General features: G+C 41.0%; 1 protein-coding gene across 3 annotated transcripts in view; it reads left to right on the forward strand.

Moving 5' to 3' along the window:
- Positions 1 to 16,318, forward strand: part of ly75 (lymphocyte antigen 75) — a 151,001-nt gene that overhangs the window by 81,529 nt on the left and 53,154 nt on the right. For all 3 annotated transcript variants that reach the window (XM_041200864.1, XM_041200865.1, XM_041200866.1), the window contains 4 exons: positions 4,508 to 4,622; positions 5,261 to 5,296; positions 10,192 to 10,367; positions 12,014 to 12,078. In XM_041200864.1, coding sequence (XP_041056798.1) covers positions 4,508 to 4,622; positions 5,261 to 5,296; positions 10,192 to 10,367; positions 12,014 to 12,078 — 392 coding nt within the window. The remainder of the gene's footprint in view (positions 1 to 4,507; positions 4,623 to 5,260; positions 5,297 to 10,191; positions 10,368 to 12,013; positions 12,079 to 16,318) is intronic.

A 16,318-nucleotide genomic window follows, 5' to 3' on the forward strand; every position in this document is an offset into this window, starting at 1 on the left:
TTAAATTTACTTCCAAATCACATCATCTTAGCGATGTTGATGTTTCTGTATAATTCTTGCTACTGTTTTCCGTGATAAAGGTCACAAGGCTGGAAGGTGTCTTTAAGTAAGCTTGGTGAGTTGCTGCAGTACATGCTGTAGTTAGCTCATTTGGTTAGCTCATAATGACTTCAGTGACCAGCACCAATCAAGCACGCTACTTTGTCCTTAATGGTGTTTAGATTTTTAAGCACAGTTACAGCTGCTGCCATCCATTTGAGTGGTGAATATTACATTATACTCCGGACTTGATTGTGGAGAGGCTTTGAGGAGTGAGAAGGTCAGCTTCAATGCTGGTGATCAAAGTACCCAGCCTCTACACTGGCCCAATTCAGCATCTGATCAGTTGTGACCTTCTGGATATTTTTGAATAGTGTTTTAGTGATGAATATGTCTCTCTTCTTTTTGAGTGTCAAGAAGAGGCGGTTTGGCCTTCACTTTTTGGAGAAAGTCATTGTCTGCCTCTGTGCAGTGTAAATATTACTGGCTATTTTCAACCCAAGCTTGGTTGTTATCCAGATTTTGCTGGTAGGAGCTATTCCATCATTTGGAGGAGTTGAACATTGTAGCACAGTTGGCAAATAGCCCTATTTCTGATCTTAAGACAAAAGAAAGTCACTGAAGCTACTGAAGATGATTTGGCCAAGAACACTGCCCTGGGGGGACTCCTGCAGAGGTGTTATGGGCTCTGATGATTAGCTTATGGGCTGGGTCCAACTCCAGCCACTGCAAATTATTCCTCTGGACTGCAGATGACCTCAATTTTGCTAGGGATCCTTTATGTTATGCCCAGTTAGATGCTGACTTAATGTCAATTGTTTTTGTCTTTTGGATTCCCTTTGGTTGCAATTTGAATGTTGTATTACTTCCTGCTGTATCTTTGCACAATATTACATTTTTTCCATACTCTTCACACAACAATCTTGCTACAGCTACAGTGTGATTTGCAGCAACAAATGCTGATAATGAAGTCTTTTGAGGGTTTTACTGACACTCTGAATCAGAAGGGGAGAAATGTGTGAAAAAACAAAAAAAAAACGGCCAGAATGATTAGTGTAGCAGTTTCTGAAAACACATTTACAGAAGTTGCTAATCCAGGCCTTTTCCCAGAAGTTCTACACAATCATGCATGGTATAGTGCACCAATAAACTCCAATGTTTCCATTACCATCTATTGTATGTTGACCAGTGATATGGCTGTTGCCCCATTTGATTTAATGTTGTCTTTCTGCAAGTGAACTGTCAGGGCAGCAAGTACAACCGGTTTTGTTTTCCTTCTTATTGTATGTCCAATGTGGTACTAATGTTTTAGTCTGTCTGTTAATTGTTACGCCCCCAGCTTATTCCGGGCTAACATTTCAACATCGGTTAATGTGCTGCTGAGACATGTTTCAAACAGGTGACTGATGAATTAGTCATCATGACCAACACTTCAAACATTTTTCCCAATAACAACTTTTATCATCCTTCCCTGTAACAAAAAAATTGGATTTATATAACACCTTTAACACAGTAAAACAACCCAAAGTTCAACACAAGGACATTGTCAAATTTTTGTTTGGCAATGAACTATATAAGAAGATATTAGGACATGTGCCCAAAAGCTTCGTCAAAGACGTAGGTTTTTAAGGAGCAACATAAAGGAGATGAGTGAGGCAGACAGAGAGGGGTCTGGAGCAATTGTAGAGTTTAGGGTTTTGGGAGCTGAAGCCACAAGTCCAACAATGGAGTGATTTAAATTGGATACATGAGAGATCAGAATTAGGAGAGCACAGACAGCCTCTTAATGTGATGATATTGGTGCATTTCTCAAAGTGCAGGATGTCATTAATACGAGTTATCCAAGCAGTAGGTTCCTCTCCTTATTTTCCGTTAACATTTGCCACTCCTCACCTGTGCACTGTCTCAAACACTGCAGCCTGCTCGAGAGTTTAACTGTATTCTCCAGGGTATGCACTGCTGCATTAGTATTTGTAAACTTGAGTGTGTGTGAGAGAGAGGGAGAATTCTGGGTGCTGCTGTCTTCCTCTGAGACAATGTCGTACTGAAAGTGATTAGAACCAGGATTATTGTTAGAATGCTGGCTGCAAGAAATATGACAGAAGGGAATGGAGGGCTATGATTGATTGAGATGAGGAAAGTTGGGAGGTGGCTCGAGTTGGGCATAAATGCTGGCATTGACTGGTTGGGCCAAATGGCCTGCTTCTGTGCTGTTTTTCCTCTGTAAAATATCTTTTAAATGGACTTGACATGGCAATATGCTGTGTATGATCTTTTATGTTATAGTGGTCATGTATAGCTGTATGGAGGTGAGTGAGAAAAGAAATGACATCTGAGTAAGATAGTATTAAGCCTTATAGGTAAGGTGCAATGCTGTCCTCTGGGGAGATGCCTTGGAGATCCAAACATTTGCCAGAGTTTCTATACCCACAATATGCAGCTGCACATCCACTTTGTAAGCTATCAAACAAGAGTTTGATGTTGTGCCACTTGCCAGTGACTGCATTTCATGTGTCTTTGTGAAGTTTCTTTTCACTTCAGTTTCACACACACGCCAAATACCCTTGTTAAAAGAGATTGATAAAAACTGAGAATCCATTTGACCCTTTATATAAACCGAAACAATATTTGCACCCAAAACCAGCTATTTGGCTTGAAGTGGCCTTAATCCTTTAAATTTGAGATACTAGCCATATTTTCCATATCCTCACTAAGTTATCTTCCAGCTCAAGGCCAAAAACAAAAGGCTAAGCCAGCATTTCATGCTAATTATTTACATGATTTAATGCTAGAAAATTGTGAGCAGTGAACCCAATGAACGTTTTGTTAACTTTATGCTAGCAGCTGAGCTATTTGTCAGGATTGCAAAATTTGCCTTTGATATTTTGAAAGAGAAAATGGGTGCAGGTCAAAAATTCACCCCATGTGAATTTGGTGGAGTAGCCTTACTGCCTGCCAGAAGCCAGCATTTTGAGGCCATTTTTAGGTTTGAACCTAAAGAGAGCTGTGGGCACCAATGCTCTGCTGCAGCTCATTGATTGTAAGAGGTCCAAAAATTGGGCGGCTCCTACACTGACCCAGTCATTAGGTTAGAACATGGAGACTACATGGAGAAAACCAGTTTCCAGGAAGATAGTACAAGTCAGCAGCAAATCGCAGTATTTTTCTGGATAAAGCTAGTGCTATTTTTGTGCAGCAGCCATACTCTTACAGTTGTACTTTAGAATTGCAGTCTGAGCTTTACAACTAGTGCAAGAATCAATTTATATTTCTAAATGGATTTTAATTTGAAACTGATGATACGCTGTTAATATTTTTACAAGCCTGATTGAAAATTTCATCAGATGGAATTTAATGTCCAGGAGGAGCTGCATGATTGGGAGGGAGAGTGAAGGGTGGAGATCCCGTCACCTTCCCACCTTCTTGAGATTAAGTTTGGGGCAGGAAGGCTTGCAGGCAGCCTTTCCGTCCAGAGGCCAATTGAAAACTTTGAGTGGCCATTCAAGGGCCACTGAGAGACCTTATCCACAGCTGCTAGTTTTCAACCAGTGGCGGGCAGGGAACTTGCAATCCAGGGAGGCCACCTGCAAATTGATTTTGTCTGTAGACCTCTTTGGGGTCCCTCATTCTCAAGCACTCTGCCCAATTGAGGGATCGGGCATCTAGAAGTGAGGGATCCCACCGGAAGCCGTCCATGCTCCTTCAGACCTCCATCCCGCTCACCTCTATCTTGGAATCCATCCGTGATCCTCTGCATAGGCCCCAGTGCAATACTGGCACCACTGCCGATGGTGCTGCCGACACCGCAGACCTGCCGGCCTTTGGCTGCAGCTCTCAGCAGGATTTACACCTTACTGGAGCCTTTACAGTGGGATGCCAGACACTGTCCAGGAAGTGTCTGGTTGCCTCAGAATTGTGTTGCGTCTTGCTTGGAAAGGAGATGCTGGGTTTCCACCAGTTTTCCAACCAGTGGGGTGAATCCATGTCACCGACACTAAATTCCACCCATCAGGTGAGCCTTGGTTATGGCAGTGTCTTCACCCTTGCCTCACCCCACATCAGCATTTTCTCCTGCCAGCTGCTTAATTTTCAGGTAAGAAACAGATGGGAATCAGTTGAAAATGTGTATATGTTTGAAAGCATTAGTTAAAATGCTCGTAATAACAGAATTGGTCAGAGATTTTGTAAATTAAAAATCAACAGTGTTTGTTTACAGGGGCTTTTGGGAGAAAAAGTTGAAGTTAAGCAACAGTAATAAATTTAACCCCTTACTCCAATAGGAGTACAAGCATATGGACCTGTGAATGTGCACCCAACAAAGCGAGCAGTGAAGTGTTCGATTTTATAGCCCCTTTGCAGCTGAAATTTTCAACTATTAACGACATCAATTGGAAGCATCAAATTTGTAATGTAATTCTTTTAGATTATATTGAACAGTGCTTTACAGTTTTGTTTTGTTCTTCCACAGACCCAGACACCTTTGTGGCATCATTTTATGTTTGACATCAGAAGGAAATTTGAATATCACCTAATGCCCTTTCACTGTGATATTAAACTTGAGTGGGTGTGTCAAATACCTAAAGGTAAATTATCATTTGTCCAAATTAACTGCAATTGGTCGTGACAGGTTAGTCAACTTTGTTGCCACAATGATCATTGCACCCCTTATTCAACTACATATTTAACACCTGGCCTTTACATTGCAAAATTCATTACATTATCAGAGAAGATGATGCCAGGAAATGGGTTAATCTTGCTGAGCTTCATTTATTTGAATTGGCTAGTAGTAGAAAGTTAATATGGAGCAAGTTTAGGATTTATTGTTCAATGATCCTTTTCAATTTTTGCTTTATTTGTTTTATGTATTTTTACAAGCCAAAGAGTCAAGATGGGGAGAGTGAGTCACAGCAAGTTCATTTTGTGACACTAATAAAACAAGCTAATGTTAGAAATGGCACAGGGAAAATTTCCACAGGTTCCCCATTACTTGCTGTAACTTCAGGGAAGATTGGTAGAATCCATGTAGAAACAACATAACTGGCCATCTATAGCTGTTTACACTGTTTCTCCAGGAATGTTGTCAAGGTTATGACAGGAGAGTGGGAGAGGTTGCATGGAAATTTCAGGTGACAATTCATTAGAGATACATTTTTTTAAAATTTATTTTAATAAGTTTCATCATTTGCCTATGAGTAATTATTTTACACTTTTGATTTGGCAGGGGCTAAATTGAAGACGCCTGCCTGGTACATTCCTGGTAAGTCATTGCAAAGACTAGCCTCGGCCTGAATTGTACTGAGTTTTGAGTACCAAATTTCAAAAAAGAGCTGCAGAGTATTTTGTTTCCCAGATTATTTATCTGTCTTATTCTGAGTACAGTAAGCCTAGAATATTTAAGTACAGTCACCTGAGTTCCTGAACACATATCAGCACTGGTCAGTGTTCAGGAAACACAGGCACCACACAATGTCAAGAACTCAACAATTTCAGTCAATGCAGGAGGCGTGTCTGCTTCAGATGATACCAATGCAGCATTATCCAAGAAGACTTCTATGTTCTCCAGTGCTGAAACTTTAACAGGAACCATTGGCAATGATGGGAAAGGGACAACCCCAGGAAAGCTGAGATAAGGCACGAGAGGAATTTGTGGACAAGGACAACGATTCTCAATTTGTTCCTTCCACGAACAGTAAGCCAAAATACGTCAGTGAGGATATGAGGGGGAGTGGGGGGAGGTGGTGGTGGGTGATTGAGACTGAGTATCAGGCAGGGTGAAGGCAGAGAGTTTTGGAAGAGATGGAGTTTTTAATAAGTATATAGTTGAGCTTGGAAAGCCAGTGAGGATTTTGGAGAAACCCAGTCTAGAGATAATAAAAGAATGGCTAAGGCTGAGTGGAGACGTGCAGTATTACAGTGGTATAAGTACGCTGTTTAGTGATGCTAACGTACAGACCAAGGGCAGGATTTTCCTGTCGGCAAGCAGGGGATGGGGCCCGCTCGCTGACGTGTAAAATGATGTGCGGTGATGTCAGGCAGAACACCCGACGTCACTGCACTCCATTTAAATTTTCCGTAGGAGGGGCACAGCAAAATCAGCTGCACGCCCGCCGACCCGTCAATGGCCAATTGAGGCCATTGACAGCATAACTAAACTAATTAATGGACCTGCCCATCCAACCTTAAGGTTGGCGGGGAGGCCAGAAGCCCCAGTGGGAATTAGAAAAAGCATGAAACCTCATCCATGGGCGGGATGAGGTTTCATGTAGGTTTTAAAAATTTTTATTAAAGTTTTTGTAAAAATTATGGACATGTTCCAACTCATGTGACAGTGTCACATGAGAGCACATGTCAGGATTTTCTCTTCTATTTTTAATATTTGTCACAGAACAGCCAATCTCCCTGAGGCAGCACTTAGCCTCAGGGGAGATGAGTGTGCTCTCGATTTTGGGAATCTCCCCCGCCCCCACAGGGAGCTCATAGTGCTCATTGGCCCACCCATGTAAAATGGCACCGTGCCCCCAATTGGGGGCGCTGATTGGAAGCGCGCCTGTGTGCGTCTGCCCTTCAACTCGCCCCCCCTTGGGGGGGAAAATCTTGTCCCAAGAGTATTTGTTTAGGTGCAAATGATCCAGGTTGTAAATTGTGGTAGTTTCCTGCATTGAAACTATCACTAGGTTTCTGCTCAAATTCGTTTACATATTGTTGAACATAAAGCCATTCACAAATCATCACAATGAGTCAGCATTTTAAAATTTTTTAAAAATAATTTTACATTAAATACTATTTCTGAGTAACCTTGGTGCAGTTTCATTAATATAACTAAAAATGCTTTGTCACAAAAAATAATTTTAATCAGTGTTTAGTCCACCACCTGCGAGTAACCTCATTTTTAAATAATAGAAAATTATATTTAAAAAATATACAGCACCATTTACTTGTTTCATCTTTGTATGGTAGTCAGTTTGAGGAAATGTCATATTTAAGATTTTAGAGTTACCTATTAGCGTACTTGTGTCCTTTTTTAAAAAAAAAAGCTTAATTTTAAGAGTCACCTCCAAAGGCTCTCAAACAAGTGTAATTTATGGAAGTTCTTCATGGTCTTTTATTTGATTTTTAGGGTGTGGAAAGTTTTAACAAATAGCGCATAAGGTCATGAAAACTCGACTTATGCTTGAAATTCCAAATCTTTTATGCCAGTTTGGCTGATTTCAGGTGAACATCACAAGGAAAATCTAGACAACATAGCAGGAACTCTAGGCCATAAGTTTTGAAGTTCATCTTGACACACCCATCACAGTGCACTGAGTAAGCAAACAGCAACTGAGGTGCTCCTCCCAGTGGCCATAAAAGTTGCATTTATTTTACTGCTTGCTAAGGTGGCTGTGTGCATGAAATCTAAACATGGAGCCAGGATGTAGAGTGGGGAAATTTACAGCGTAGGTGACGAGCAGAATCTCACTAGTTACTGCTTAAGGAAAGGATGAGATACTGAGCCATTTCAAATTTCCAAGTTGAGTGCCTGTAAATGTAAGATTAAGCAATTAATTTAAAGTTCTAATTTTGTTGTGATGAATGGTGTGCACCTTTCTTTATTCATTCATGCGATGTGGGCATCGCTGGCTAGGCAAGCATTTATTGCCCATCCCGAATTGCTCTTGTTCAGAGGGCATTTAAGAGTCAACCACATTGCTGTGGGTCTGGAGTCACATGTAGGCCAGACCAGGTAAGGACAGCAGATTTCCTTCCCTAAAGGACATGAGTGAACCAGATGGGTTTTTACAACAATCAACAGTGGTTTCGTGGTCATTTTAGACTTTTAATTCCTGTTCGGTTTTGTGGCCATCTGATCAATTTTTTAAAAATTTTGAAGGAATGAATTTGCTACTGCACATTTGTTTAGTGTACTTTGTAATTGCACTTAATACTGCTTTTTTTGGAGACTTCACTGTGCTACTGCTCCACCTGTACATTTGGATTTCACTCTTTACAAAGAGATCCAGAGGAAGCAAACATGAGAGAATGTTTCATGTACATTCAGCAATATACTTTTTTCCAACCCTCTAACTGGAAAGGAGAGTCTTTTTATTTACTTGACAGCTATAGATTTCTCTAAATTAATGAGCCCGTTTCACCTTTTTCCAATTTTGGAAAAATTTTGACCTTCTGATATTGGGGATAAATCAAACACAAGAAAAATAAAGTCTGGCTGAAGTGTCAATGTTATTTTAGCAAATATACTTCTATGGATTATTTTAGTATATGGTGTATTATTAAGCTTAGCCGCGATTTAAATTTAGGACCATGTAGCCTGGAGATGGCTGTTGATGTTAGCAAATGAGCACTTGACACATTTTTATGATGTTCCTCGGTCTTCTTGGGATAACTTCATTTAAACAGTGGTGTAAATGAGTTAAAGCTTCAGTTAAAATAGCTGAGAGGGGAATACTGTATGAACATATAAAGCATTCATCCACTAATGTTTCCAGCAGCCATTTCTAGAATAATATTTATGAAGGTTTCATTAGCTTGTAAAGTAGATTTGAGGAAGAAACAGACCACACCACTTGAAGCACCTTGTGACCGATGTATGAATGCTGTTTTATAAACAGAAATTTATTTTCAATTAGGGATATGTCATGATCAAGTGCAAAGCAAAGTGGGACTCAAAGAAATTTTTATTTATTTTGCTCCAAAGTTTCAGAAATTCTGCATTAACAAAATTAAGTTCTTCACCCAACCCCATCTGTATGCCTGAAATAGAATCTGTACATGAAATATCTTTGCCCTTCAAAAAATCTCTGATTTGATTAAGTTGGAGTCAAATGTTACTTGGAGCTTCGACCTAGAAACAGCATTTGTAGCTGGAGTTCTGAAAGCAAGTGCTTAGACAACATGTTATGCTTACAATGACGCTCAATGTGCATTCAATAAAAAATATTGGGGGAAACACAATTTCAGTGGGACTGCAGAACAGAAGTTGTAGATTAGCTGCCAATTATATGCACACCTCATTCTCCTTGCCATTTATTTCAGGGGTGGAGGGGAACATTGGGTGAAGTGTATAATGGGCAGCCGATCCCCTACCAGCGACCCCACTGAGGTTGAATTTGAGCCTCTACGCTAATGGGACAAAATTCAACAGATGCATTCCCTGTTTGGGTTGGTGGGGGAGGAAGATGGGGAAGCTTTCTGAAGAGAAGTGAAAAAAATTATAGGGTGCATTTACAGGCAATTTTTAAAAATTCATAACATGTACCTCTAAGTTACTTGCCTTAACTTTTCTCTTCTGTATTCCCTTTGGAACTATGTTGGGCAGGCTTCATGCTCACCCAGGACTCTTGACACTGATCCCAGGGAATTTTCCTAGAGCAGTTGTTGTCTTGTTTTACTTCATGGACTGCCAATGGGAGTTCCAGTAGTGCTGTGGAGCTTGATGAAGGGGAGGAATATCACTGCTACAAGCCTCGGACACCTGAAAAAGCGAACAAAAATTTTCAAATTTTCCATTTGTCATGCAAGCCATTTAAAAGGTCATCCCCCATACACCCCCCATGCCATTTTCAGCATCAGCTAAATGCTCCAAAAGAATCACCCAGAAGTCAGGGGTGAATGGTGAGAAACAGAACAATCCTCTGGCTGATGTCTCTTCCCTCACCAAATATCACTCAAAAGTATGTGGCCAGGTCAAACAAAATCTAGCTCGCTATCTGTCTTATCATTTAATTGTGATATTTCAAGTTTTGTACAGCTGAATGAACCATGGCATAAACTGGTAGAATGTTGGTATGTTCTTGTACATATATTCTCCCCCCCCACTCCCCCACCCTGTTTATTGGGCTTGAAGCCAAAACACAGTGAAACCACACACCTAAAGACGGGGAGGAGACAAAAATCAGTGAGTTATTCTCAACTCGCTTCCATATACATCCTAAAAGGCAGTAGGGAATGCCATTGGCAAAGCACTGAGACCAAATTTTCAACAGATAGATCAAAGCCACCAGAAAAGTACTATTAGTTGAAAAGTGCTCTCACATAAAATAATGTTGTCTATTTTTCCCTCTCTCAAAACTGTAAACATTCATAACACTGTGCACAAACTGACATTGTTTCATTTTCTTAACTGTCAGCATTTTCCTGTGTACACTTCTTTAGATGGAGAGAATATTCATGGGCCCACAGTTGTTATTGATGGTAATGAGTATTGGTTTGTGAACAACACCTTGTTAACTTACCAAGAAGCTGACCTATATTGTGCAAGGAATGAGAGCAAATTGGCTTCTATAACATCTAGACCTGCAATAAAAATGATTAAAACTTATCTACAAAGGGTGAGTCTTTATTGGTTTTTTACATTTTTTTGCCTGTATATTTGCAACATTAATGATTGACTGAAGTATTTTTTCAATTTATGCTCTGAGATAACATCAAGCATATCCAGGAGATAATTTAGTGACTTTGGGTGTGCCCCACCACCCGCACAATGTTCCCTTTAAAATTTGGTTCTTGTGCACAACCAGTATTTTTTTTACAATGCACAGCACCTTTAGATTTCTTGTGCCATCATGTATACGTGATACCTAACACCAACAAGGCCTGCACATTACCTTCCAGGCTGCTGTAGGGCTGCAGGTGCATGTAATTTAGAGGGAATATTTAGTGTACCAAGTGACGAGTGTTTTTGTTTATTCATTCATGGGATGTGGGCTTCGCTGGCTGGACCAGCATTTATTGTCCATCCCTAATTGCCCTTGAGAAGGTGGTGGTGAGCTGCCATCTTGAACTGCTACAGTCCGTGTGGTGTAGGCACACCCACAGTGTTGTTAGGAAGGGAGTTCCAGGATTTTTCCCCAGTGACAGTGAAGGACCGGTGATTTAGTTCCAAGTCAGGATGGTGAGTGACTTGGAGGGGAACTGCCAGGTGATGGTGTTCCTATCTATCTGCTGCCTTTGTGCTTCTAGATGGCAGTGGTCTTGGGAAGAGTGGTTCATGGGTAGTGTGGAAATTCATATCCAGTATGCACTCCCAGCAGATGAGATGACCCACTATGAGCACAAAATCAGAAATTTATATCTCCATCGTACAGCTTCTCAAAGACGGGGCTGTGCTACATAATCTTTTCCTTATTGTGAAAACTCAATCACACTTGATGCTGTGAGCCTTGCAACCAAGAACAACAACTATTATCCAGAATCTCAGATCATACAGGAGAAAGAAAGTCTTTCCCCTCCACTTGATGCATTTGGAATACAATGTGTTATGGAAGACCTCCATACAGGAGCTTTCAAGTTCTATTAAAATATTGGCGTAAAACAATTTTTTTTGTATTCACGGACCTTGCAGATGTGCAACACTGATTCTTGGGGATGACGTAAATTTTATATCCACATTTCTTGTACCTCACATCAATACTAACAGTCCTTTGTATTCTGATTCAGAATCTACCTACCAATGAAGCAGCATTTTAAGTACAGCCTTTTTTTTTTAAACCTCCAGGAAAAAACAGTTCAAATAGTTCAAACTAATAAGTGCAAAAAGGATTGTGTTTTTCAGATCTTGGGGGCTGCACCTTGAACTGATATAATAGTTGAAGTTCAAAAAATATGTCGTCTAACTGCATCAACTGACCGGCCTGATAAAACCGCCATTTGCTGACATTTGCATACAGATTGCCCTTGAGGTTACCAGGTTATAAGGAATAACACAGAGTAGTTAACATTCTAGGCCAAATTAAAGGAGGGAAACTTTTCTATAACTATAAAAGTATTCCAGCAACCTAGTCAGAGACAGCAATGATGATGATCAAAGATAGACCAGATCATCCAGTCTCCTGGAATAGGAAGGAAGGCCAAAGTGTGAGAAGCTCTGTTTGATGGGAGAGGACTAAAATTGGAAGATACTGAAGTTATAGTTCACTAATTTAAGCCTAACTTGTAACTGCATTAAAAAGATATATTTGATTTTTCTTCCCCACAGCACTTCCCTTTATTGCCAAAGTGGTGGGTAAAGAAAATCAATTACAATATGATGGGCAGTCCATTGTGAGTATAAAATATAATGGCATAGAAAATATATTTTTCAAACTTACTATAATTTTGTGTTCAATTTCTTAGTTTATTTTACAATATAATATAAATTCAATGATGTATGCCTTTGTAGTGCATACTTTTCCTAGTGTTTAGAGAAAACTTATTTTTATGTAAATTATTAGATTATTTTTGTGGATGTTCAATTCAAATTCAATTCAAGTTATATTTATTTTGTCTTGGTATTAATTGCAGTAATGTTATGTTCAACTATCAGCAACTTAATTATGGAAATCCATCATTTATTGTACTAATAGCTTAGATAGTTAGTTTACTACAGAGGAGACCACAAAATTCCAAGCTATAATCCTCAATCCATTGTGACCTAACTGAAAATAATTAGGATTAGGATGAGGAAAATTGGCCAGGTATCCACTGATGATCATTATCCAATAACTCATTGTTGGAAGTAAATATATGGATGTAATATGGGGACTTTTTAAAATTTGCTCACGGGATGTGGACGAACTGGCAAGGCCAACATTTATTGTCCATCCCTAATTGCCCTTGAAAAGGTGGTGGTGAGCTGCTGCCTTGAACTGCTGTAGTCCATGTAGTGTCGGTACACCCACAGTGTTGTTAGGAAGAACTTAGTCTCTTCAAACCGGAAGAATGATCACTTTGGTAAGATGCTAAACCATGACTGATGTCTACAAAATATAAAAACAAAAAAACTGCGAATGCTGGAAATCCAAAACAAAAACAGAATTACCTGGAAAAACTCAGCAGGTCTGGCAGCATCGGCGGAGAAGAAAAGAGTTGACGTTTCGAGTCCTCATGACCCTTCGACATGAAGGGTCATGAGGACTCGAAACGTCAATTCTTTTCTTCTCCGCCGATGCTGCCAGACCTGCTGAGTTTTTCCAGGTAATTCTGTTTTTGTTTTCTACAAAATATATCTTACCGAGGATCGTCCCAGAGAGCAGAGCTAATCCCTAGCTAATTTTCTTTACTGTTAACTCTTTAATTCCATCTCCTTTCCATTCCCATTTCTGCAAAGAATTTATTGATCTTTGGCGCCAAGATAGAGATCATCGATTAAACTGGCTTTGCAACTTCACCCCCTTACCCTGTCCATTAAGCTAATCTCTGTCCCATTTACCTCTATATCCTCCCTGAACTCATCCGATCCACAAAACCCACTTCCCATTCTGGCCGTTGTACTACTTGACGTGGTAAGTGGTTCCTTGGTCTCAGGTATTGTTCCCATTCCTTTCAAAATTGTCATTGCTAAGCCCCTCCTCAAAAACAAATATACCCAATTTCTCTTTCCTTTCACAGCTCAACTCTAGCCTACCTTTACTTACCAAAATTTTGAACAGATCTGTGACCAACTTTCTGGCAATGTCCTGTTCTAATCTCTCCAATTGGGTTTCCACCCTGCCTGTAGTGCTGAAATTCCCTTAACCAGTTATGAAATAAAATGTTTGGAACCTCATGATGCATTATCTCTTCCTATCCTCCTCAACCTCTCACCAGTCTTTGATATGACTGACCACGCTATCTTTATCCAACACCTCTTTCCTTGTGCACCCATCCCCCTCCATTCTCCAGGTTAGTAAGACTCCCTTTCTGATCTGTTTGATTGTAGCTAGAGTATTTCTATCGTTGGCTCCTCTTCCTACCCCCACGCTGTCATCTTGGGAGATGTTTTCCTGCCCAACCTCTCCATCTGTTTCGCATCTATATGCTACTCCCAGTGACGTTGTCCACAGATTTCTTGTCAGCTCCCAATGTAAACTGACGACACCTAGTTTTCCTTCTCCTGACTCCTGCAGTGCACCTGTGCTAACACCACTCCTTCACTGATATCCAGTCTTGGTGAGCTACAGTTCACTTTAGCTGAACATTCAGAGGACCAAAACCTTAACCCTCACCACAAATTCTGTATACTTGTTGTAGATTCCATCCTCTTCCCTAGCCACTGTCTCACACTGAACCAGAATGTTTTAACTTCTACGTCTCATTCCCGCTCAGAATGAAATTCCAACCCCATATCCTCTCATTTTCAAAGACAGGCAACTTCCATCAGTAACATAACACACCTCAGCCAATCTGATACTGAAACTCTACTATCCTTTAGTCACCTCTCAGATGTAATTCATCCAGTGGTCTCCAAGACTAGCTTCTTATTCTCGATTCTCCAGAAACTAGCCCATCCAAACTGGCAGTGTGAGCACCATGGGACCCATGCAATTACTGGAACTCAGAGCTAGTTGGATACCCCAGAGAGATTCGGTGATAGTTTATCCCATAAAATATAGGGATCCAAACTGAACCTATACATGGGGTCCTCAGAAAGCAAACGTTGCCCCTGAATCCAAACTCTGCTGCCTGTATCTACTTCCATAATTCCTTCCCTCACTAACTTATATTGCCTCCTAGACCTCCAGTTTCTCCCATCTAAAGATCTCATCATGGTTAAACTCCCATATCTGGAAAACATCCAGTAGCAATACAGCTACACTCAACCTCTCCATTCCTCCAGCTCTTGGGAAAAGGGAGGGAAGGATGCCCGTCATTGGCAGCTGTGCCATTGATCGCATAGGTCCAATGCTCAGCAATTTGCTTCCTAAGTCCCCCTGTCTCTCAGTCTCCTGTAAGACCCTCCTCAAAATTCACTTCTTCTACCAAGACTTTGGCATTCCTTTTAATATCTCCTTGTCTAACTGACCACCTTTTTTTCTTTTAATGCTATTGAATAGACTAGGAACGTTATTATACATCAAAAATATTGCATAAATCAAAATTTATTTTATTAATTTTGAATGATATAGGTGTGTTGCTGAGGACACTAGCACCTGTTGTCCTCTTTAATTGTCCTTTAGAAAATGCTAGTGAACTGCTGCAGTCCATGTGTAGGTACACCTACAGTGCTGTAAGGAGGGAGTTCCAGGAGCAACAATGAAGGAATGGCAATATAGTCAGGAAGGCTTGGAGGGAAACTTGCAAGTGGTGGCTTCTCAAGCATTTTCTGCCCTTTTCCTTTGAGGTGGTAGAGATGACCAGCTTGGAAGGTGCTGTCAAAGGAGGCTTGGCAAGCTGCTGCAGTGTAGTTTGTAGACGGCACACATTGCTGCCATGGTGTGTCAGTGATGGAGGGTGTCAATGTTTATGGTGGCGGATGGGGTGCTGATCAAGTGGACTGCTTTGTCTTGAATGCTGTTGAGCTTCTTGAGTGTTATTGGAGCCGCATTCACCCTCCTGACTTGTGCCTTTTAGATGATAGAGAAGCTTTGGGATGTCAGTAGGTGAGTTATTGACCAGAGAATTCCCAGCCCCTGATCTGTTCTTGTAGCCACAAATATTAAAAGGCTAATCCAGTTCAATTTCTGGTCAATGGTAACCTCCAGGATATTGATAAATGGGGATTCAGGGATGGTAATGCCATTGAATATTAAGGGGAGATGGTTAAATTCTTACTTGTTGGAGATGACCATTGCCTGGCTCTTGTGTGGCATTAATTTTACTTCCCATTTATCAGTTCAAGCCTGAATGTTGTTCTGGTCTTGCTGCATGTGAACACTGACTGCTTCAGCGACTGGAATTTAATGTGGGTGATGGGGTTCTCACCTGCTAGTTGGAGAACCAGTGGGAGCTCCATGTTGCTTTTTGCTGGGAGGCCTGATGCTATTCCGAGGTAATCTGGCACTTAACTAGGCAGCATAGAGCCTCCTGCCGGATTAAGCCCTCCTATTGAGTGGAAATCCCACCCCTGAGAACTGCCAGCAAGTTGGAGGATGGAGCATTAGGGGGCCACCGCTGGTACTACAGTGGGGCCTACCATCAGGATCACTGGATTCCAGATAGAGGTGTGTTTAGGTGGGATGAGGGGCAAAGGGAGGGAGTTACTGGTGACGTGGGGAGGGGTGGTCAGAAGCAAGGACAACGAAGTGGCTTCCTGCTAGGGCCCTCTTCCCAATGCCAGGTCCTTCAGTCATATACAAGAGTCCATAAACTAGGCCTCCCCCACCAAACAGGGTTTGCTGCACAGTCTCTAGGTAGCACATAAATACCAATGCTGGTGGGAAGAGGTCCTTAAATAGACTTGATTAGGAAAGGTCGGAGGTGGGGATCCCCGCTCTGCACCCAATCACACACCTGCTTTGTCTCCGAACCCACTATTGGCGAAGGGTCATTGAATTCCACTTGCGATTCATGGAATCGCAAATCATACTGAACATTGTGTAATCAT

The sequence above is a fragment of the Carcharodon carcharias genome, chromosome 12 (assembly GCF_017639515.1).
Source record: "Carcharodon carcharias isolate sCarCar2 chromosome 12, sCarCar2.pri, whole genome shotgun sequence".
Taxonomy (NCBI): Eukaryota; Metazoa; Chordata; class Chondrichthyes; order Lamniformes; family Lamnidae; genus Carcharodon; species Carcharodon carcharias.